Source organism: Aulonocara sp. 'chitande type north' Nkhata Bay, linkage group LG7 (assembly GCF_057382095.1).
Source record: "Aulonocara sp. 'chitande type north' Nkhata Bay isolate Kocher_YH1m ecotype deep benthic linkage group LG7, A_spYH_male_GT1.1, whole genome shotgun sequence".
In the NCBI taxonomy this organism is placed as follows: domain Eukaryota; kingdom Metazoa; phylum Chordata; class Actinopteri; order Cichliformes; family Cichlidae; genus Aulonocara; species Aulonocara sp. 'chitande type north' Nkhata Bay.
Genome location: NC_141350.1, coordinates 26,749,018 through 26,772,785, shown reverse-complemented (window position 1 = coordinate 26,772,785; position 23,768 = coordinate 26,749,018). Strand labels below are relative to the sequence as shown.

Here is a 23,768-nt window from a genome sequence, read left to right as displayed (position 1 = left end):
TCCATTTACCTTGGGTAGGTCTTCTAAAATGACCTAGCACTTAACTTTACCTACTAGTCGTGTCTACAGCCTCTCAAAGGCCGAATGAAAGGAAATGGAGAATTACATTTATGACTCCTTGGCAGCAGGAATAATCCATCTATTGTCTTTCCCTTGAAGCTGGACTCTTCTTTGTGGAGAACAAGGCCGAGACCCTCCGTCACTATACAGATTTCAGAGATTTGAATCAGATAACCATAAAGCAGCTACCCTTTGACATTTTTTTCTTCTGCTTTTGAGCTGCAACAAGAGCCACCATCTTTACAGGCTGGATCTCCATAGCACATAGTGGTCCACTTCAAAGAGAGAGATGAATGGAAGACATTCTCATCCCCCAAAAAAATGGTTGCAAAGATTCCTGGAAATTGCAAATTTTAATCGTTGTTTCATCAGGGACTTTGGTAAGGGTCTCCAACAGTCCTGTTCCAATGAAATCTGGAAGCAGAGGGCGCTTTAAGCCCCTTTTCCATTAGTACCTACTAGGGCTGCCACGATTAGTCGACTAGTCACGATTACGTCGACTATCAAAATCGTCGAAAACTAATTTAATAGTCGACGTGTCGTTTGAAGCTTTGTAAGATCCCAAAAGATGCAGGATTAGTAGGATTTAAGAGTGTAATAACGGACTGAAACAGAAGATGGCAGCACTGCATGTACAAGGATGCCAGCTGCCGTTAAACCCCGAAGAAGAAGAAGCTGTGTCCGGTATTGTAGCTGTGTCCAAATTCAGGAACCGCATCGTCCTGTGATCGCATTTGTAGGCCAATTACGTTACAGCGACACGACGAAGACTGTCCAAATTCGAAGATTCCGACAAATGCGCCCTTCATTTCCCCAGATTTGAAGGATGGGTCGGGTGTATACTTCGTGGCCCAACCTATCCCAGAATTCATAGCACGGCCCAGCTCCGTTTCCAACAATGGCAGCAGCTAGTTAGCTTTAATATTACTCTTATTATTCTTTATGGGTCACAAAATAAACGTTTAACATATTTTCAGGCAAGAATGTAGCTGTGTAAACTTCAAATATCTGCTCAGCTTATCAAGACACCACATATTTTTAAAAGCGCTCCGACATTTTCGGAGACGTCTGTTACCCACCAGCTCGATAGCTAGCTAGGGTTCAAGGCACACTAGAGCCCGTGAGAACACCGGACTCCCGGCAAATCATTTTCAAACCCACCGCCGTCTTTCGCTATTCAGGTTAAACATAAACATTCTTTGTTTTGAAAATAAGGGATTTTCATTAGTTTTCTGTATTAGTTAATCTTGAGCTCTGTTTTTCCCAGCGCCGCTGAGTTTTCATTATTTCTATTTCTAATTTAGATTTCTTGATGTTATTATGTGAGTGCCCTCATGTTGTATTATCCTTTCTGTCTCCAGTCATATCCCCATATCTGTCATGTCTCTCTGTGTTCTGTCTCTGTCTATGTTCCCTGTCTGGTCTAATTAATACCTCTGTAGTCCTGTCCCTGTGTTCATCCCTCTGTTCTGCCCAGTCTGTCACGTCTCCATGTCTCAGTCTCGAGTTCATGTCTTAAACTGAGTCTCAGTGTGTGTTACTTCTTGTTTTCTTTTGATAGTCTCTTGTCTCATGTGTGTGATGTTCAGTTTTTCTAATTATAATTCTGTTCAGCTGTGTTCCCCCGGTGTGTCCATTATCCTTAAATAAACTTCTGTGTATATACAGTCTGGATCTCGCTTTGTTCGTTGCCGTGTACTCCCTAATTGTAGGTGAAGTTGAATGTGTGATTTTTGTCAGACTTTATGGCATTATTGTGATGTCATAGGGAGTCGCATTGAAAAAATAAAAAGTGTGTAATACAGCTCTCGCCATGCCCTTTCATATGATATATTACTCAATATGGTTTTTCAAGGACAACTTTGACTTTGGGCATTAACAATGAAGATGAAAGTCAAATGATTAACCAACCTGGGTCCTCGTGTCCCCCAAAGTGTATTGTTGTGAAGTTTGAAGACCATCTATAAAAATGTGTGGTTTTTTACTGATTTTGGCATTTGGTGTGACCTTGACCCTATTTACAGGGAGAATAAAGAAAGAGTGGAAATAAAAACTGTTGTTGTTTTTAAAGCTGAGTTTGCTAACTTCCCTTCCTCTACACAGCTGTTAGGCTCAAACAGATAATGTCCACTTTCCTATTGCAATGAGGAACAGTTAACTAGGAACAGCTAGGATCATCTGACCTAAGAAGTGATTGGTTTTTTTTCACTTTTGCAACACCTTGGGCTAGTTTTTAGCTGTAATCCTATCACCGGAGGTCAGCTTTCCACGTGAAGATGCAAGTAGTAGGAGTGATGAAGGTAGTGAAGGTGAATGAGTTTAAACAAGTGGACAAGCAATGGACAGGGGACAGGAGAAGTGAAGAAGAGAGTGCAGGCAGGGTAGCATGAGCGGAGACGAGTGTCAGGGGCGATTTGTGAGAGAAAGATAGCAGCAAGAGTGAAAGGTAATGTTCACATGCTATGATATATTGCTTGAAGACAGTGGCACTAACAAAAACACAGCAGGCATATCTGGAGGTGGCAGAGGTGAAGACGCTTAAGTATTCATTGGGAGTGACCAGGAGACAGGATTACAAATGAGTACATCAGAAAGACAGCTCAGGCTGAGCATTTTGGAGACAAAGGCACAGCTGAGATGGTTTGGACTTGTGTAGAAGAGGGATCGTGGCTATACTGGACTAAGGATACTGAATATGGAGCTATCAGTCAGGAGCAAAAAAAAGAGCACCTGTGTGTTAACTAAGAGCAATATCAGACAAGAACTATGTCCTTGATAACACAGCATTCAAGGTCGTTTATAAGGGCCCTTACTTTAAAAGTGCCCTTTAAAGTAAGGGCACTTTTAAAGTGAGTGCCCTTACAGCCCCTATGCTTCCCAACACTGCACCTACATAATAACAACATTCATCGTAAACAACAGCAAAGCTATTTTCGTGCCATACTCTCTAGAGCAAAACTGTTCCTTGGAATCTCTTAGTGATAATTATGTGTGGAAATGTAGATTATGGAGAAGTCTGTGCATAAATAAACAGACTTGTACTTATATTTCATGCTTCTAATCTTACTGAACACTCAAAGTGCGTTTCCAACTACATCCCATTAACCTATTCTCACATACATTCACACAGCAACTCTCACCCGCACTCAACAATGGACACATTATTAAAAGGAAAATCTTTTATGGACTGAATTTCAAAAATGCTTAAGATCAAGTAGAAAAAAGACTGAGCTGTCAACGTGGTAGCTGTATTCACCAAACGATGCCCAAACTGCAAACTAAATCGAAATTGCGAGCCTACAATTATGCCTGGAATAATATATAAGCGTTCCAAAGCCATTACAAAGGAAGGTTTTCCTGGGCAAAAGTATCATTTATCTCTATCCATTTTTTCTTATCAGCCAGAGAAAAATAATGATCCTTTCTTTCATTTGTTGCCACTTCTTTTAAGCCACCTGTCTCATTGTACTCCCTGCTAGCGCGGTACTATAATGGTACACTGCCACAAAAGCTCTCTCTCTCTCTTTTTTATACACAGTTTATTCCAAACCTCTTGAGTGGGCTCGTTTTTACCTCCAAATTCCCTCCTTGCTTTATTTGATAGGTGCATTTCAGTGGATAATATGCACCTGACAATAATAATATGATAATACAGATTTTCCAAAGGTACCACTCTTGTCCTAAATCACTTTGCCACCTTCCTTGTCATGATCTGGGGGAATGGCTGGAAAATTCCATGAGGCTTCTGAGTTTCCTTGGTCTCCACCCCTGGACGGAGCCATCATCTCTCCTGTAGTCCCACACACCTGGAGCTGGTACTCAGGTTGAGGATTTAGATTTAGACACAGACTCTCCTTCACTGCCACTTCGTCAACTTTGGTAATCTGCTCCAAGTTCCATGCTCTTGTCTCTTGTTTTTTGTTTACCTTGTTTTCCTGTGCCACAGTTCACCTGGACCTTCCATGCCAGTTTCCTTCAGCTCCAGTTCTTCTTGGAAAACCTCTCCATTCTGGAACGTTCTCTGAACCTCACATGCCTGCCCTCCAGCCATCTCTCACCATCTCAAATGCAGTGGAACTCAGGTCAGCCTTTACCATTACTCACCTGGATTCTCGCCGCCTTTTCCTCAAAGCCAAACTCCACCCTGGCTACAAGTAAGCTATACCACTAATACTCACCTTCTCCAAGCATCCTTCACTCCACCATCATCCTAACCCCCTTCCCCTCTTTTCTCAGATGTGCCTGCTTTGCTTCAGTTGATCCTGTAAATTCCCAGTTTTCCCTTATTGACCCACGGCCACGCTACTACGCCACCCACGCCACGCTCCTGTCTAATCCATGTCTCACTTTGCCACGTACTAGTCTCTGCTTTTTCAATAAACACTGTAAACTATTCTTGCCATCTCTGCTGTGGTTCTCTGCATTTGAGTCCAGTTTTGCTATCGGCCTACAGCCGTGTTGTGACATTTCTGGATCAACTGACATGCTTCTACCTCTCTGCTACCAATATACAGTACAGTGGGAGGTCTTCCATGTGCCAGATCCTTCTATGCCTTGTGTCCTAGCCATCTGTTATCATACTTACTTAACAATTATCTTCATAAAAATAACTTAATAACTCCCATTGTTATGGAGACAGTACTTGCATTGATGCAATTTGTCTCCAAGACAAACAAACTAGTAGGACATTGGTAGTAAAAACTGGTAGGACCTGGTTTTAACCCCCAGATATTTGCCTTCAAGGACTGACCTTAGGACCATCATGGATGATGGGGATCTAGGGTGTAAGCAGCAATAATGCTGTCAATAATGGTTATAGTACACAGGACCTCATTTTGGCTCCTGAATAGACTTTGGAACTGTGTCACTTCTTCATGGTTTAATAAGTGTTTTATGCTGAATCACTTGAGCATGATGATATTGAGAACCTGTGTAAGACAGATGCTTCTAGCTGCACAAAGAGATTTTGTTATGCAACAAAAATACCTTTTCTTTTACTAACAGCATCAGTCCATTATTCTGAGGCAGATGGTGTATCAAAATCATAATCCTAAAATAAAAATACTTTACTATACGTGCTGCCACAAATATAAAATTTGTCAAAGGCAAGAAAGACAATATAATATCAAATGCATGTCCTGTATCTGTAAATAGCTAAGCCTATCCCCACAGGCTCAAGATGAGCTAGAAAAGCTGTCTGACAGAATACAGAAAACAAATTCCTGTAAGAAAACAGTCAAACCGAATAGCAGCACATCGTTTCCCATTAAAATTATACTGATATTACAGTAAACAGTGTGTACTGGGCAATATTTACTCTTTTCTATAAAATACCATAATATACTGATGTTGATAATGATGTTAGCAGCAGAGAGGCGCCTCAAATACAAAACCTTAGGCCTCAGTTCCACAGGCCTAGAGACTGGTTGGTGACTCCCTGGCAACCTGTGGTCACTGGGGAAAAATGCTTGTTCCCTAATTGATTAACAAATGGCTTCTCAAGCTTGCTGACAGTCACTGGGTAAAATCAATTCCAAAGAGATAGAGATTGTAAAGAGCCCATTTTGAAAGACAAAATATTTTGACTGACTTAGAATAGAATAACTTACAAAATGCACTTAACTGCTAGTTTTGGGTCATAATGAATGGAGCATCAAGCTTATCAAGAAAGTGTTCACTGTGGTTACAACATAAGGGAGTCAATTACCATTTTCCCACAGGTTTTGGGCACTTCCACTTTTTGTCTTTGCTTTTCAAATGTTAGGTCCACCTGTTATAGTTGTTATGGTCCACAAACATATTGCAGGTATGTGAGGAGAAGGAAGTTAAAAGTCTTCTCCTAACACTTCACTCTGAGAATACAGGCTTGTGGTTCCTACACTTTCCAGAACAAGAATGGGAGGCAGAGCTATCAGAACCTATTCTGTTGAACCAGCTCCTGGTTGGGAATCAGGACACAGACACGCTCTCTACTTTAAAGATTAGGCTTAAAACGTTTGGTAAAGGTTATAGTTATAGGATATAACTATAACCTTTAGGCTTGGCTGGACCAGGATGTTTCAGGTAATCTTAAACATCGTCAGGTATGCAGCTTCACACACACACACATACACGCATATATATAGATAGAAAGATAGATTTTTATGTTTTTTATTTTTGCTAACTTTTCAGATGTTATTTATACTAGCCTACATTTTTGCCACCTCTTAGCAAACTGGCATATGGTACACTACATAGCAGGAGAGCTTTTCACTTCATATAGCTGGAAGAAGACTCTTTTTGTTATCCAAAAAGTCTTTTTCTATTTAATCTCAGACTGTAAATTTCAGGCAATTCACTGGAATCAGTTGAAATTCATCTGAATTAATTAATTAAATAGCATGTGCTACATTTTCAAAATAAATACTAGCTAACTGATTTATTTTTTATTATTGTGTTAATGTGTGCAAATTTAAAAAATAGAAATAAATTACTAAACATACAGACAACAGGATTCATTATCCAGGTGTAAAATATCTGGGAAAAACCAGATCTTCTACTAACACAAAACAAACAACTGACAAAACAGTTTAAGTACAATGTCAGTAAAAGTTACTTTGGAGAGTGAAGGCAAATTAGTGATTAATTATGTTACTATTAAAAAATTACTTTAAAAACCTGACTAATAAACAAAAGAAATGGGGAGAGTTATATGGACAGTGAACAACAACAAAACAAAAAACTCTCAGATCTGGACATAATGTTTTTGACACACTTGCTGCCCTAACTGTTCTCATTGTGACTGGATTGAAATGAAAAATCAAGGCTTACTTTGTAGCATTACTGTAGTTTTGTTTTCACAGTGCCAGATTAAATCGGTTCAGCCTGGTTGGAGGGAAAAGTTTAAAAACTTTCAGCTTTAACATCATTTTGAGCTATCTGATCACAACATTTTGGTGACCTTTAATTTTTGATGTGTGAATTAAGACAAAAACAAAAAAAAATGGCTCAAATGGGGCCACAATAAGAATATATTTTATTTTATATGGCATCACCTGGGCATCCAGCACTGCTCTGGGGAAGTATACAGTTTCTGGGGGGTTTTCACTTACTCGGACAGAAAGGACGGCCTCCAGGACTACCATCTGTCAACAGCAATATTGTCAAAATAAGAAGTATTCTGTCACAGAATGATGCTAAAAATACTTTGTGTTTTTAGGCTAAATTATTTCATTTTTATAACTAGGATGCGCTATATGTCTCTGAACAGAGACCATCCAAAATGCTGCAGTGAGAGTACTAACAGAACACGTCACAGTCTACATTAGCTTCCTGTAAAAATAAGAATTCAAAATCCTTCTCCTCACATACTAAGCTCTTAATGACCAAGCTCCATCATACATTAAAGAGCTCATAGTACCACATTATCCCAATAGAGCACTTTGCTCTCAGAGTGCAGCCTTGCTTGTTGTTTCTAGCTTTGCAAAAGTAGAAAAGGAGATAGGGCCTTCAGATTTCCTCCTTCCTTTCCTTTCCTTTCCTTTCCTTCCTTTCCACTGTTTGTTTCCCAAAGCCTCCGTTTGGTTTGGGAGACAGACAACCTCGGTTTGGAAATTTTTGATATAAAAACAGGGATACCTCCAGTAACCCCTCAGTTAGACCTAAAGCTCTCCCAAGGTGCACTGCGCATCTCTCCCCTACTCTTTTATCATCCACTCCTCATGCATGTGTACACTGTAGTTTGTGCTTCATCCTCTCTGTAGCTGCCCTCTCTCGAGTTGCCACCTGCTTCCTCACAGAGCATCATTGGATTTCTCTGTTTAATGCTGTTGTCTTGACCGTACTATGTTAAATTTTCTGTGATGTGAATTGGTACTAAATAAATAACAGATTAATTATTGAAAATGCATAAAATGCAGTTCTGTTGTTTATTCTTAAGATAATACAAGAGCAATCCCATTTTGAAAAACTAGAAGGCATTCGAGTGATTAAAAACAGATCCAGTGAATTTGTGATGTTTGCTATATCATTTTCCTGCAAATGACTAACTACTATAAATTACTGACTCATCAAGTGTTAGGGAAAATATTCTAAAACACTTCTTCAGTAAAGACTCAGAGAAGAGAAACACACAGAACTTCTTGCTAGCAAGGGCAGCCTCCAGACTGAGACTCGCACTAAGAAACTGCCCCAATCTTTATTTATACTTCAGTAGGTGTGTGTGTGTGTGTGTGTGTGTGTGTGTGTGTGTGTGTGTGTGTGTGTGTGTGTGTCCTGCTGATCAAAGGGTCATGAGAGCACAAAAGGTACATCCTTGGTCAGGAAAGGGGGTAGTCTCCCCCACCCTAGATAACATGGTGAGGAAGTCCAGCAGTTCATCTATATGTAAAGAAGCACTTAAACTAAAACAGACATAGCTACGTTAATCCTGCCGTAAAACAATAAAACAAGGTATGAGCTCTCATGCTCCCAGACGTGGGGGTGCATTCCTGGGATGCACCCCAAGCCTGCAGCCTGTTAGAGATCACACACAATTAATTATATGCCTCTAAGTATACATGGTTGAATATTTCCTAATACAAATAACTACATGCAGTATTCTACCATATGCAAACTTATATCACTAAAAGATTATACTGACTACTAAATACAATTTTCCATTGACATCAAGAGTCCAAGCTACCAAAATAACTGGCAAACATGGCATCCACATGATTGAAAACAGTGCCCAGTAACCACATAATGGACGATAACTACAGAAATTCTTTATTCTTGCTTTTCAATTAGAAAATATCGCATCGTGTTCAAGCCACTTAAGTAGTTTTAGAATTACTAAAGCTGGTAAGCTGATACCAGTAATGACTAGTAGTTCTGCCAGCATCTGCTGAAATAAGCTGTCAATTAATCAGCCTTTTAACTAGCTATCACACTGACTTGTACTCTGGGACCTGGCACACTAAATTGCTGGAGATTTCCAATCCACACGTGTTGGACCAGTTGCATTTTTTTCTCCTTGGAATAATCTCTAACATTGTTCAGAGCTGCAATGCATGAGTGAAAATAGCTTTACAAAACCAATAATATTGTAAAAAAAACAAAACAAAAAAACCCACCATTTTCCAATGATATCTACAAAACAGCCCATGTGCAGCTTCGTATAAAGTTTAAAAAAAAAAAAGGAACAAAAGAAGACACAATTCATACAAATAAGGTCACATCAGATGAAGAGAATCCCCCTTTTCTTTGCACTTAGTAACAGAGAAAGACCCCCACTAATGTGAAAACATGAATAATTGACTTAGTGAAAGCATTCCCAAGACACACACACACACACACACACACACACACACACACACACACCGAGTGACAGAGAGAGAGAGAGAGAGAGAGAGAGAGAGAGAGAGAGAGCATTGGGAACAACCCAGGGAACACCACTCCCAAAACCTATGGGCCTGTTCTCCCACACACACTGTGCACAACTACGTGGGGGGAGAGAATGCAAAGATAAAGATGGCTACCATTATTACTACAAGAAACAGAAATTACAAGCATAAGCGCTAGACAGACAGACAGACAGACAGACAGACAGATAGCTAGCTACACAGATAGACAGATTCCCCCTCCTTCTCCCTATCCTCCTTCTTTCCTGCTAATTCTCACCTTTCTGCTCCTGCATCCTGTTGCGGTTATTTTCTACTGTGGCTGTAATTTATGACCATACATTCCAGGCCCTCATAAAGCCCATGCACTGTACGCAGCCTATGTGTAAATAAAAAAGGGTCCGTTCTGCATTGAAATTCTTCTATATGTATGGCTCTGTATGCATCCTCACAGTATGTGTGTGCGTGCGTGCGTGCTTGTCTGCGCTGTCTTTGGCATGTGTGTTCTTACCTGAGGCCTGGAGGAAGGGGGTTGCGTATGTGTGCGTCGTGGCCTTGGTCGGGAGGCAGTGTAGTGCCTTAGAGTCTGTCCCTGGGTGGGTAGAGGCTCCATGGGAGAAACAGTGTATCCAGATCTGGGGAAGGGGCCCGGGCTGGGGCAGCAGCCAGGGAAGGGAGCCTCTCGCCTGTGTAAGCCTCCGCAGCCAGCTGCCTCCTCCGTTGGAGCTTGAGCGGAGGAGTAAAAGAGGGGGAGACTGGGAAGAGGAATGAACGATGCTCCTCTCGCTCCTGATACTGCTTCTGCAGCATCCGCTGCTACCACCTCCCCCTCCCTCCGCCTACTCCCCCTCTGTCCTGGGGGGGAGGGGGACGGGGAAGTAGAAGGGGAAAGGGTGGGGCTTGAGGCTGTGAGTGACAGGGATGTTGCTGTTGGTAACCAAGGCAGGCCACACCTTCCTCCTCCGTCTTTCTCTCCAGCAGCTCCTCCCCACTCTCTCTCTGCTCCTCTGTCCCTGATCTGCTGCTCCCAGTCCGCATCCAGGAGACCTGAGAATGAAATAAAGCAAGTGATGAAAAACGACATTCAAAATGAGATGATGAAAGAGAAAAGGCTAAAAAGACTGAGTCTCCAGACCACGGGATAAACAAGCATTTGCTGGAATGTACTGTGTGTGCATGGGAATATCTAGGCAGCATTGAGAAAAACAAACAAAAAAACACTCAAAAGTTTTATTCAGTCGAAAAAGTGATTTGAAACTGAAATTCTAACTTTTGCTACTTAAAAAAATGAAAAAAAAAGTTTTAAAAAATGAATTAATTGAATTGAATGGGTTGCTTTCATGCATTTTTTTTTTTTTTTTTTTTTGCAGTTTTAATTTTTCACCTGCTTCAAATTAATTTTTTCAGTTTCAGTTTCAACCCTTTTTTCATTTGCAGTTCTTTTTTTTTTTCACTTTTAGACTTTTTACCCTGATTTTGTGTTGTGTGCGTGTATCAAGGGGGAGGGGCGGGCGGAGACTAATGATTGACAGGACGTGTTTCTTAAAAATTAAAAACAAGCATTTTGGTTGAAGATGGTCACCGCTCCTCCACGGGATGATTGTGACACCAGCCAACAGGTAGGAAATACGGTTGATGATTATCCTATGATGGACTATATTGACAGGCGAATGCTTCTAACATACTGACATACAGTAAGGTGGGGGAAAAAATTAATACAGCAACAAGGAATACTGTTATCTGATTGGCTGGTAGGTCACTAACCCGCAAGAGTTATGAACTCCAGAGAAAAATCTAAGAATTCCGCGTTCATTTCTGTATATTACAGTAAAATCAGAATCCCACACCTTAATACAGCTTTAACCCTATTATATATATGGAGTTCATAGCTTTTGCTAAGAACAAAAACAAATAATTTATTCACAAAATCACACAGACAGTGGACGTCTGGATGTTCTCTTATCTTTGTGTGTGTCAGATTTTATTACTTTCAAAACTATCAAGCTACAGGACAATGGATTGTGTCATTGTGAGCTGAAATATCCTAACTCACCCCACTGTTTTCTACTTTCTTCCCTCATCATTTAGTTTCCAACAAGAGTAACTGATAATGGTAATTATAAAACACCTAAATGTAAAGAAAATATTTGGTTGGGCCTCTTTTACAGATAAAGGTCCACAGATCTGAAGCATTCTACCACCAGAAATGAAAACATTGACTGATTTTATAGTTTTTAATCCAAAGGCAAAATTATGACTTAAACAAAGGGAAATCTGTGACCACTGAAATGAGTCTACTGTCCTTCTTAACTGTTGTTCTTTGAAGTTTGCATCTGTATTGGTTGATGTTGTTCTATAATTTTTGTGTTAGTTACTCTACTGGTTTCTGTATTTGTATTGTTAGGTTGTGTCTTAAAAATCTAACCAGGGACAAGGTCTGCAAATTAGTGGTTATTAATATTCTATGGTATCAGTCGTGTTTTATTTAAACGCAGCAATTTTAATATGTGTTGTCCCTGCTGCATAGATAAATAAATTCAAGAATGCAAATCGTCCTCTCCTCCATCTTCTCTCCATCTGATCTCTCCTGTGGTAAGAGTCACTGGTGTGAAAGTAAACAGGCTATGCTCCAATTAACCAAACAGTGCTGCATGTCTGCCACAGAATAGTTCAGCATGGCACAGCATATATGAAGAATACAGGATGATACATGTACATGAGCTCAGATGTAATACTGGGCAGTTTGTCACCAGATTACCTTTATACAGAATATGGCTGTGATACCATTAGAATAGCATAGAATAGAATAGAATAGAATAGAATAGAATAGAATAGAATAGCCCTTTATTGTCATTGTACATGTACAATGAAAGTGTGGATGCTCCAGACCAGTTGTGCAGGAATTAGATATAAATAGTAAAACAGCAGGAATAAATAAGAAACAAGTGAAAAGGCACACAATAGAGAACAGGTTGCAAAGTGCTTGGAAGGAGTCATCACATAAATTAGATGCACCTCCATGGAGGGGGTGCTGGAGGTGTCGGTGGCCGGGACACTGAGAGTGCCCACTGATGGTGGTGCAAAAAGTGTTCCACGTTACCAGGCCCTTCCTTAGTCCAGGAGAGACTTACAGTGTGTCAGTGCACGCCCAGCTATGGTGTACTCTGGCCCACCAAACCCTGGTTCACCTGGGGGCATTGCAGTAATCGGAGTGTGTGGAGATTAGGTGTTTAATTGGGGACACTCATAAATATCCTATAGTCCCTGTGGAAATTAATTAATACAGGGGCAAAACATATAGACTGCAGGCTGTGGATGCACCTCTTAATTTTGGAAACAGATTAATGGGGAAGCGTGCAGGGGTGCATTCATAACCAGTAAAGAATTGCGATGTCTGTGCTGGGCTTAGTGGTGATGCAAGGTGGTCTGACACTGACTCTGGGCAAACCACGGGGCATCCTGAACCAGCCAGTCATTCCGAAAGTGCCCGTTACCATTAATGGTCAGTCTGAAGTACTGCCCATTAAATCTGTTCGGAACAGCGTCTACCACCCTCAGACTGGCAGGTTGGTGGAGCGCTGAATAAAGTCTCTGATTTGTAAGTCCATTCACAAGAACGGATGCAACTGGGATCGCTGTTTAGACCCTCTGCTGTTTGCAGTTCAGGAAGTGCCCTAGGCCTTAAGGATTTTCTCCCTTTGAGTAGTTTTTCAGCAGGAAGCTGCAGGGGGTTTGAATATAAATAAAGAAAACTGGGAGGACCCGAAAGCAAAGCCACACACATTGGGGAGCTTATCCACAGGCACTGTATATATAGTACTATGCTAATGGTTTTATATTTTGCTTGTGGTTTGAACACAGGTCGTCCAGGCTTTCTGAAAGTTTGGACATTGGCTGTGTGTTTTTTTTCACTCAATTTCAGTCCAGTCTTTGTACCTAACCATTTTCAGAGGAAGGAAGAACTGCAATGAAAATCAGTGGCAACAGGTCTTATGGAGTGATGAATCCAAATGGAAAGTTTTATCTCAAATGGTCATCAGCATGTTTGGAGGAGGTCAGGGTTTAGGGCTACGTTTGAGCCTCAAACTCTGGTGTTGGGAATCTTGAAAAGTAGATAATACTATCTGTAAAGCATCAGATTGGGATGCGACTTCTGCAAAACAATGATTCCAAACAGACTGTCACTGCAATAAACCCATACTTAGATAGAAAAAGGCCACAGTGGAACAGCATCAGTCATAGATGGGCCTCCCCAGAGCCCCGCCCTCAGCGTTATTGAAGCAATGTGCGTTCATCTTGATAGAGAATGGAACAAAAGGAAGCCTCCATCCAGTGAAGAGCTTTGTAATGTCCTTCAAGGTGCTTAGAGAACTATTCCTGAAGACTACTTAAGAAATTACAAGAAAGCTGCTGCAGAGTTCAGGCTGGGTTGAAGAATATAGGTGATACCAGTAATTCATACTGGTAACTATCATACCAGTAACTGACTTTCAAGCTTGTTGTCTTCCCCCCCCCCCCCATAAATTGTATTTCCATGTAGGCTTCAATAAATCACTGCACCTATATCCCTTTTTTCTAATGAAATGTTATAAAATGAGTGGGTAGTCAAGACTTTTGCACAGTGCTCTCTATATATGATAATAATTGATAGTAGACATTCTGATTATACTGAAACAGAATATAAGAAGACTGCATGAGATTACAGAAAGTAGACTATGATTTGAGCAAAACCAGATCATGTAAAGACACTAATTATTTTTTTATCTATATTTAATATGATTTTTTACACTGTAAAAAATGTATTTTATTTTGATTGTGGTTAGAATAACTGTTTTTGCTCTACCTGTTTGGAAACAGCAGTGAGTGACTGGACAAATATAGAAGTTAAGTACAAATGACTCTAAATTAGATTTGGATTCTTTTGATGGTTCTTGCAGTTACCTCCACATGTACACTGAATGAGTTGAAGTGAGCAGAATCCAGATTCAGAGACTGGATTACACAATAATTTTCACTTACTTTTAATTGAACAGGCGGGTCTCAGGCTCTTAGAGTAAAAACTATTTCTCCAAATTGCTGGACTGTACTGTGATGGAGAGAATAGAATAAAATATTAGGAAAAATCAGAAAATTAAACAATTAGATTAAAAAAAAGAGTGGATGGATAGATAGGTGTGTGTTACTAACGTCATCAGTTGGGAAGTCACTCTCAACCACTTTGAGTTCTGGGATGTTGAGTCTCTGGGTATTGCATGTATTTTCTTTTATAAGACAATCCTGAATAATACAAGAAAACAATTATCCCCATGATTGCGTATACCAAAGATATTTGCATACAGTGCAGTACAATGCTTAAGAAGGTTTTCTCATTCTATTGAAGGCAAGGCAAGGCAAGGCAAGGCAAGTTTATTTGTATAGCACAATTCAACAACAAGGTGATTCAAAGTGCTTTACAGAGACATTAGAAACAAAAACAAATAAAAAGCATGATTTAAAATTGATTAAAACAAGCAAACAAACAAACTAATTAACAAACAAACAAAACAGTATATAAAATCAAAACAGATAAAATCAGAACAGTAGATAAAATCAGTAGTTAAATGTAAGTTTTGAAATTTAAGCTTAAAGTGTGGATTTGGTGCTTTATTCAAATGCAGCTGAGAACAGGTGAGTCTTCAACCTGGATTTAAATAAACTGAGTGTTTCAGCTGATCTGAGGCTTTCTGGGAGTTTGTTCCAGATATAAGGAGCATAAAAGCTGAATGCAGCTTCTCCGTGTCTGGTTCTGACTCTGGGAACTAATAAAAGACCAGATCCAGATGACCTGAGGGATCTGGAAGGTTCATACTGGGTCAGGGGGTCACTGATGTATTTTGGTCCTAAACCATTCAGAGCTTTATAGGCCAGCATCAGAACTTTAAAGTCTATCCTCTGACGGACAGGCAGCCAGTGTAAGGACCTCAGAGCTGGACTGATGTGGTCCACTTTTTTGGTCTTAGTGAGGACTCGAGCAGCAGAGTTCTGAATGAGCTGTAGTTGTCTGACTGATTTTTTAGGTAGACCTGTAAAGATGCTGTTACAGTAATCAAGCCTACTAAAGATGAATGCATGGACTAGTTTTTCCAGGTCCTGTTGAGACATCAGATCTTTTATCCTTGAAATATTCTTGAGGTGATAGTAAGCTGACTTTGTTATTGTCTTAATGTGTTTTTCTAAGTTTAGGTCTGCATCCATCACTACACCCAAATTTCTCGCCTGGTTTGTGGTTTTTAGATGTATAGATTGAAGTTCTCTGGTGACCTGTAATCGTTTTTCTTTGGCGCCAAAGACTATTACCTTAGTTTTGTTTTTGTTTAGCTGAAGAAAATTGTGGCACAACCAGTCATTGATTTCCTCAATGCATTTACCAAGAGCCTGTACAGGGCCTCGGTCTCCTGGTGACATTGTGATATATATTTGTGTGTCATCTGCATAGCTGTGGTAGTTTATTTTGTTCTTTATAATCTGTGCCAGTGGGAGCATGTAGATGTTAAACAGAAAGGGTCCCAAGATGGAACCTTGGGGAACTCCACATGTGATACTTGTCTGCTCAGATGTGAAGTTACCTATTGATACAAAGTATTTCCTGTTTTCTAAGTATGTTTTGAACCAGTTTAGATAAAGGTAACCTGAAGATAAAATTAATTATATTGCTATTTCTTATGTGATATAGACTGCTATTAGGATTAAGCACTGAATTAGATGCATTGTGTGAAGTGTCACCATACTTCCAGAACAGACTTCTAAACTCTCAGAGCAAATGAAGTAGTAGGACAAGTAAAATCACAGAGTGGGGTCCGTGGATGTCGAGGCTTATAGAGCTCAGAGGGGGCGCAGTATGGATATAAAAAAAAGAATGCTTGGACACTGCTAGCATGATGGACAGGTTTTTGATGGGGCTCCAACACAAACGCATAGCAGGAGATGAAGCATCGCCAAATATGCTTCCAAACCAACTTCCTTCCAAGCCAAAGACTAGAAAATATGATGACGCATATCTTGCCTTTGGCTTCACCTGCACGACGGTGGTGCCAAGGTAGGTATCCCCGGCAGAATTTGGACAGCCCTGCATCAGGAGCTCGTGCTGTACTGTCCGCAAAGATTTTCTTGTAAAACAAAGGGGGGCCTAGCAAAAAAAGTTTGGGAACCACTGTGTTAAAGCAACATCTTTATGAGTAAAGGTACTCTAGGTTTCCCAGCAGAACATGTACTGTAACAAGATGACCTTCATTATTATACCTGGTTTCAATGGTTTGGCTGATTGTGAGTGTGTAGTATTCACACACACACACACACACACACACACACACACACACACACACACACACACACACACACACACACACACACACACACACACATGCACTTACTATTTTGTCCTGTGCCACTTTTAGATCCTGTAGCACCTGCTGCACAATGCTTTCAGCCAGAGTGACAGTCAGTGTTTTCTTCAGTTCACTTTAATAACACAACAGAGGAAATAAGGAACAACTTCATTTATGAGGACATGGTATAAAAGAGGCAATGACTGTGCCAGAGATTTACAGTCACAAATGTCTGCAACTCTACCTAACCAGACTGTGTCTTTTACAGTTTATGTTATTTGTTCTGTCTAAACAGAGATACTAAAACAAAGATGCTTTCACAGTGTATTGTAGATTAGTTTCCTATTGTTAATACAAGTTCTAAAACTAAGGGTTCATACCTATCAGGCATTTATTTATTTAACTTTGAAAAAAGACAAAGACGTGTACATTTCAGTCTATAATGTTTAGAATGTATACACTGAGCATGGAACCATCACACTAAATAATCTTTATTTAACTCATCAAATAGGGCCCTCCTACAATATCTCTGATCCTGATATGATGTGCATTGACTTTACTGATATGTCATAGGTACTGATAGGTACTAACTCACAAGGGATCTCATTAAAAACATTTACTAAATGTTAACCACTGCTCTGTGGAAATGTCCTTACTGCAGTCTGTTGTTGATGATGTGCCCTGTGCTCTCCACCAGAGTGCTTCTTATGAATATGTGTGTCTGTGTGCTTCTTTTGGAGACACACTCTGAAAGACACTCACACACACTAGACCGCTGGACCACCCGTGGGTACAAAGCATCAGCGTGTCTCATCAGGCCTTGAGACAGCTCCTGGAACACAGAGACTAGGACTTCAGTAAGGACAAGACTGGGCATCTGAAGATGAAACAGCATTAAACAATCTTCCCTCAAGACCAAGCTTGACCTGGCAAGCACCCATGACATCATTTCCAAAATGGCAGCACACCTAGGCAGCTAACTAATTTTAAAACCCCAGCTCTCTCTTACCAAAGGTAAATTTAAACTCATTCAACAATTCTAATCGTTAAATAACATGTCACATATAACCTAGTCTGGCAACGTTTCTAAAACAGTTTGATATAGATGACATTTGTCAAATATCGTTGTCACATACATGTCACATCCGGAATTAAACTCAAAACTGTAACGCTTGGTGTTGTCAATGCATTTAACACCCTGACTGTAAACTACTTGGTGTCCAAAAGCCACTGAAACAAAAGAGCTTCCAGACAGACGTTAGCCTGATCCTTTGAATTCACAAAGGGGGGCGCCCATCACTGCGCATCACATCTTCACCACCGTCACCCAAGAGTGCTCCTGTTGTTGATGACGTTCACACTAACAAGGTTGCATGTTGTGACAAGTGGGGTCATTGCAAATCTTGCAAAGTCAATTAACCACCATCATCTGAGAGAAATGTGAGGTGTGATGAGAAATTGCTTCAAATGCTACCGTTTGGCTTCAGACTAAACTCCCAAATAGCCTTAAGAACTTACAGTAATAGTTCGAACATGGTATTATGTTACATAATTTTCATTTCTGATCACTTTTTGCACACTTTTTTGTCTATTTTTTTTATTTTCTTTTTAAAATATATATGCACATAAATACATGTATGAGTTTTTTTTTTAAATTAAAGACAGAATTTTCAAACGTCATTAACACCCTTAACTTAATTGGAAATAATATAGACAACAAGGGTTAAAACAGCTATTATTTTTGCTTTTTTTTTTTTTACTTTAGCAGACAAATTATGTAGCTAGCTGAAAAAACAGCGTCCATTCCAAAATAAATTCATTTTTTGATTGCTCAGACTATGGCTCTACTCTATTTTGCCTCAGTCTATATTAACTAAGCTTTCTGGGGATTCTCAGATACTTTGAACTACACTGTGTTCTGTAGATGAAGACACCCCCAAGTTATTTGCAAGCCAAGCCTTTTTTCAAGAATTTATTCATGTTTGATTTGGGCTACCTGTGTGTGCTCGTTGTTGTTGCTGAAGTTGAAGTTGGACATGGATTCTCATATTTCTTGAACGTGTGTGTGTACGCGTGTGCACACAGTGAGTGCTTTCTAAACGTTTACCTGTATGCTCCTAGTGAACTCATTGGTCAGTGCAGTAGCCGTGTCAGTAAGAATGCTGTTCACAAAGTCTCCATCGGAGGCGCACTTCCTGCCTACCTCATATAGCGACGGCAGCAGCTACACAAATAATACCAAAAGAAATATTAGGTGGCATACAGCATCATTTACAATCCCTGGTCACTTCAGTGAGGATATTGTTATAGGCTAATGCTTGACTTCATTCAAAAAGCATTCACTTCATTTAAAAGAGGTTTTTTGTATCTTCTGTCCCCCTGTATTTGCAAAGGTAAGGGGAAAACAATCAAAACATACATAAATATGCTTAAATATCCAAAATTAAATTTGAAGCATGTACCTTTAAAGAGTCCCTGGCATGTTGCAGCACCTCGTGCGCTTTGAGGACATCAGCTTGGTCCTCTTGAATGCTACAGTGGCTTAAACGTTGAAGGCTGCTCTCTAACTGGCGACACATTCCATGGACGAGCTAAAACGGTGGACAACATACACATAAGATTTATATGACCTGGTACAAAGAGTAAGGTAATTTTCATTTGGTCAATTATTTCTTTGTTGTAACAATGTTTCTTGGTAATTAAGCTGTGAAGCCTGTTTAATTCCCCTTAAAATGAGCCACATTTGTAAGGAAAATCATTTGTGGTTGAGCAGCAACTATTACTAGTTATATAAATTTACTAGTTGAATAAATGATGTTGCAGTTACATAAATTAATATCTTGTATTTTTACTGGCTTACCTTTTCAGACTGTTGAGTTCTAAAGACTTGTCGAAGTTCTATGCTGTCAGACTGTCTCTGGTTGTTTCTGTCTAAATGCTGCTGAATCTGAACACACACACACAAACAAAGACACGCAGCTGACGTCCGGAAAAAGAAGAAGCCTTTCCAAACAACAATTAATATATATTACTATATACACGGGCAGTCTGAGGTACACCTGTGCACTACTCATGATGTCAGATCAGCATCCTGATGTGGCACACCTGTGAGGTGGGATGGATTATCTCAATATAGCAGATGTGCCCACTACCACACATTTGGACTGATTTGTGACCACTGTTTGGGAGGGATGGTTATATTGTGTATCTGGAATGAATTTTAGGTCTCTACGTCCATCCCATGGGGAATGGGAGCAAAAACAAAAGTGTTGCGTTTATATTTTTGTTCAGTGTATAATATAAATTTGGACTGTATCGCTACATAGACTACAATGAATCTGTTAGATGTGTATGCTGGCTGCATTTGCTGTCTCAGTTCTCTGATGTCCAAAAAAACACAGCAATAGAAAACAAGAGAAAACATGAACTTCAACTGTGATGTAAAAATTAATTGACCCTTGCCCTAAACGCATAAAACGCATACAATCTTAAATAACAACCTGCTAAACACACTGACCTTGTGCAGGGCCTCTTTTGTTCTGTCAGGGTTGCTACGGTAACTCGGTGTGATATCGGCAAGGGGAAAAGACATGTGCTGCAGAGTGAAGTTCCTGCATAACAAAGAAACCTAACATCAAATTATGGATCTGTTTAACGGTGCACAGGGAGAACATGCAAACTCCACACAGAGCATCAGACTGGATTCAAACCCAGGTCCTTCTTGCTATGAAGTACCAGAGCTGACTACTGCACCGTCACCCATATTGAGTCTGTCTTTCTTTTAAAAATATTTAATAGGAAAATGGGAACTAGGTGCAGCAATTTATTGGGACTTGCCTTTCTATGATATGACCACCTTTATTCTTCAACACAGCCTACATTCTCTCATATAATTTTTCTAAATAGTCCTCAGGAATAGTTCTCAAAGCATCTTGAAAGACATTACAAAGCTCTTTTGCGGATATCGGCTGCTTTTTGTTCTGTTGCATAAATATATGATTTAAATGGTTCTTTGATAAGTTGTCTATTATATGTAGACATGTTACTGGTTCATTCCTTGGGTTAGGTGCCATTTTTATGTTTGAAAGATCCATAGATCAGTCTTAAGCAGCTTAGGAATCAAATAAACAAGTGAACACACAAAACATTCCTTTGAAATTTGTCAGCTATAAGGACTGGACTAAACACGAGTGAAAAAGCAGCCGGTGTTTCAAAGGAATTGTATATTTTAAAAAACATTTTTTCTGGTAAAAGCCAGCAAAGCGTTTTTTGACATTTACCTGGACGCTGTCATTTAACAAGTGTGTGTGTGTGTGTGTGTGTGTGTGTGTGTGTGTGTGTGTGTGTGTGTGTGTGTCCATGACCTCTCCAAGGCATCTGCTACATCCTGGAAACCTCTAGCAGTCACACTGTTTCTGTCCCATGTTAAAGTCCTTAAAAAAAGAGAGATCAGTCAGTTTGAGGAAATACAGCTCTGCCTTCCACTGATATTTCATACTTTCTCTGCCTCTGAAAGGATGATCTTTAATTCACTAATTAGCTCTTTGGATTAGAACATTTATTAATTACAAACATTCTTAAAAGAGAGAGAGAGAGGGAGAGAGAGAGAGAGAGAGAGAGAGAGAGAGAGAGAGAGAGAGAGAGAGTGTGTGTGTGTGTGTGTGTGTGTGTGTGTGTGTGTGTGTGTGTGTGTGTGTGTGTGTGTGTGTGTGTGTGTGTGTGTGTGTGTGTGTGTGTGTGTGTTTACATGTGCACCTCAGGCTGGTATTACTCATCAGGGCTTTGGACAGCATTTTAGCTCCTGTATCTCCGATAAAGTTTCCACTAATGTCAAGTTCAACCAGAGCTGCATGACCACCCAAAGCACTCAGCAGAATGTGCATCCCAGTCTTCAGCTTGGAGTCAGACACTGATAAAGACTGCAAGGGCTGCAAACACAGATTTCAATTTCAGGGTCACAGGCAGGGTAACACATCTGACAGGCTGGACATCCAGTGCAGGGATACTGAATTACATTAAAGTACACTGAAGGTTTCACTCACACACTCTTCATCCTGGATTAGCTGAGCTATACGTTGAAGAACGTCAGTGAGCGCTCTGGTCGATAGCAAAGTAGGCAGACATGAAATGAAGGGAGAAAGAAGAGAAAAAACTTAAGAACGAGGAGAAAATACATTTACTGATTTACATTCTTTAAACTACAGGCTGACTAGTTTACAAATAGCACCGACTTTGAAATAAATATTGTGATCTGAAAGATTTAATTAGCAGTGGCACGTTGTTGAGCCAAACGGGTGGCAGAAAGTGATAGTTCTTTGTGTACCTTGTAACAACACCTGGTGTCTATGGAAAAGAGAAACTCAGCTTATGAATCTAGGACCAATATAGCTAGAGGCAGGAACATAAATGCCGATAAATGCTTGGATTATGATAAATAGGTCAAATGTGTGTTTGACCTGGAAATATTCTGACCTATGTCTATGTTCTACCACAGAAATGATGTTACCATATTGTCCAAATCATGCATCAGTTTGCTGCATTAATACTGAGCGATGATGTTACAGATTCTGAAAGTGCAGCTTTACAGTTACTGATGTTGCAGTTTCTGTTTTTTTTTACATTACTATTACTATACTTTGTGTGCAATACAAATTTTATATCATGCAAAGGTTGTTTAATTGAATTCAGTTACTCAGTTTAAAAACATATAACCAGAGGTGCACATAAATGGTCCGCAGGTGCGCATTCGCTGTCAAAATAAAAGACGCGCACCAGATAAGAAGTTGCAACGCGTGTTTGCGTACATAAGATTTTCTGGAGGAGGACAGACATTTGTTTAGAACTCTTAAAGATGTCGAAGAAGCTCCTTTAAGCAATTACTGTGATGTTCCTCCACCTCCAAAGAAATGTCAGAAGGAGTCCGAACCACAAAAGAAGCGCGTATTCTCGGAAAAGTAGTTGCAGGAGGTGAGCTGGCTTCAAACAGATGATGAACGCACAGAGATGTGGTGCAGAATGTGCCGTGAAAATCCCACTCTAGTGGACAAAAACAGTGCCTTTTATATGGACGCAAACGCGCGTTGCAACGTCCTATCTTGTGCGCGTCTTTTATTTTGACAGTGAATGTGGACCACTGATGTGCACAACTACATATAACTGTGAACATCTGCATTTCAGTTGGCGTCTTTGACAATCTTATTCTATAAAAGTGATGGCCACCATTTTTATGTTTCTATTCTGATGACCCGCTGCACACAGCGGACTCTACTATTATGTATAACCACTTACTTTTAATGAACATTCAAATGAGATAATCAGTTGTATTTGCTATATGGAAGCATTTTAAACATTGTGAAGGGTCAGTGTGATAAACTGATGTCAGTAGACAATGTGGTGGTAGAGTAAGGCGACCTCTTAATCTTTTTCATCATACCTGGATTTCATGGCAAAGTTTCTCCCCAGAGCAAGATGTCGAAGAGACTGACATCGACCGACTGACAGAACCAGGGTCACCATGTCATTCTCAAAACCTACAGTCAGAGAGCAAGGGAAAAGTGGTGGAAGCATTCATTCTTCCTGGTGTAAATGGGTTTACTGTATTTTAATAATTCTCTTATTATTCATCTAGTGAAAAAAAGCTAACTGTCAAATTGTTGTTGATCATATTAGGGTTATAGTTATGAGGGTGCTATCAATCTTCTCACTCTGGAGAGGAAAAATAATTTGACTTTGAAAATAAGCACTTGACAAAATAAGGCAAAGAACTCAGAGATACACTGTCACACACAGAAGTCACCAACTTTGGGTTGAGTCAGTCACAACAGACTTTATGTGGCATTCAGATTAGCTGATAAAGTGCATCAAGAGCTTCATGGAGTTGGTTTCCATGGCCGTGCAGCTGCATCCAAGCCTGTCAAAGTGCTGCTAGTGGACTCAGCAGTGGACGTGTTCTCTGGAGTCAAAGGAATTCTTAATGCTTCAGCAT

At 40.0% G+C, this 23,768-nt stretch overlaps 1 protein-coding gene across 1 annotated transcript in view; it reads right to left on the bottom strand.

Annotated features, from left to right (window-relative positions):
* The window catches only part of carmil2 (capping protein regulator and myosin 1 linker 2), a 63,156-nt gene that overhangs the window by 24,226 nt on the left and 15,162 nt on the right, over positions 1-23,768 (bottom strand). Inside the window, exons 19-31 of the mRNA XM_086299696.1 lie at positions 23,217-23,313; positions 21,826-21,880; positions 21,539-21,711; positions 21,148-21,216; positions 20,301-20,394; positions 19,644-19,730; positions 19,246-19,374; positions 18,891-19,007; positions 17,440-17,615; positions 16,829-16,916; positions 14,607-14,696; positions 14,439-14,505; positions 9,931-10,466 (exon numbers count right to left, since the gene is read on the bottom strand). Coding sequence (XP_086155822.1) covers positions 9,931-10,466; positions 14,439-14,505; positions 14,607-14,696; positions 16,829-16,916; positions 17,440-17,615; positions 18,891-19,007; positions 19,246-19,374; positions 19,644-19,730; positions 20,301-20,394; positions 21,148-21,216; positions 21,539-21,711; positions 21,826-21,880; positions 23,217-23,313 — 1,778 coding nt within the window. The remainder of the gene's footprint in view (positions 1-9,930; positions 10,467-14,438; positions 14,506-14,606; positions 14,697-16,828; positions 16,917-17,439; positions 17,616-18,890; positions 19,008-19,245; positions 19,375-19,643; positions 19,731-20,300; positions 20,395-21,147; positions 21,217-21,538; positions 21,712-21,825; positions 21,881-23,216; positions 23,314-23,768) is intronic.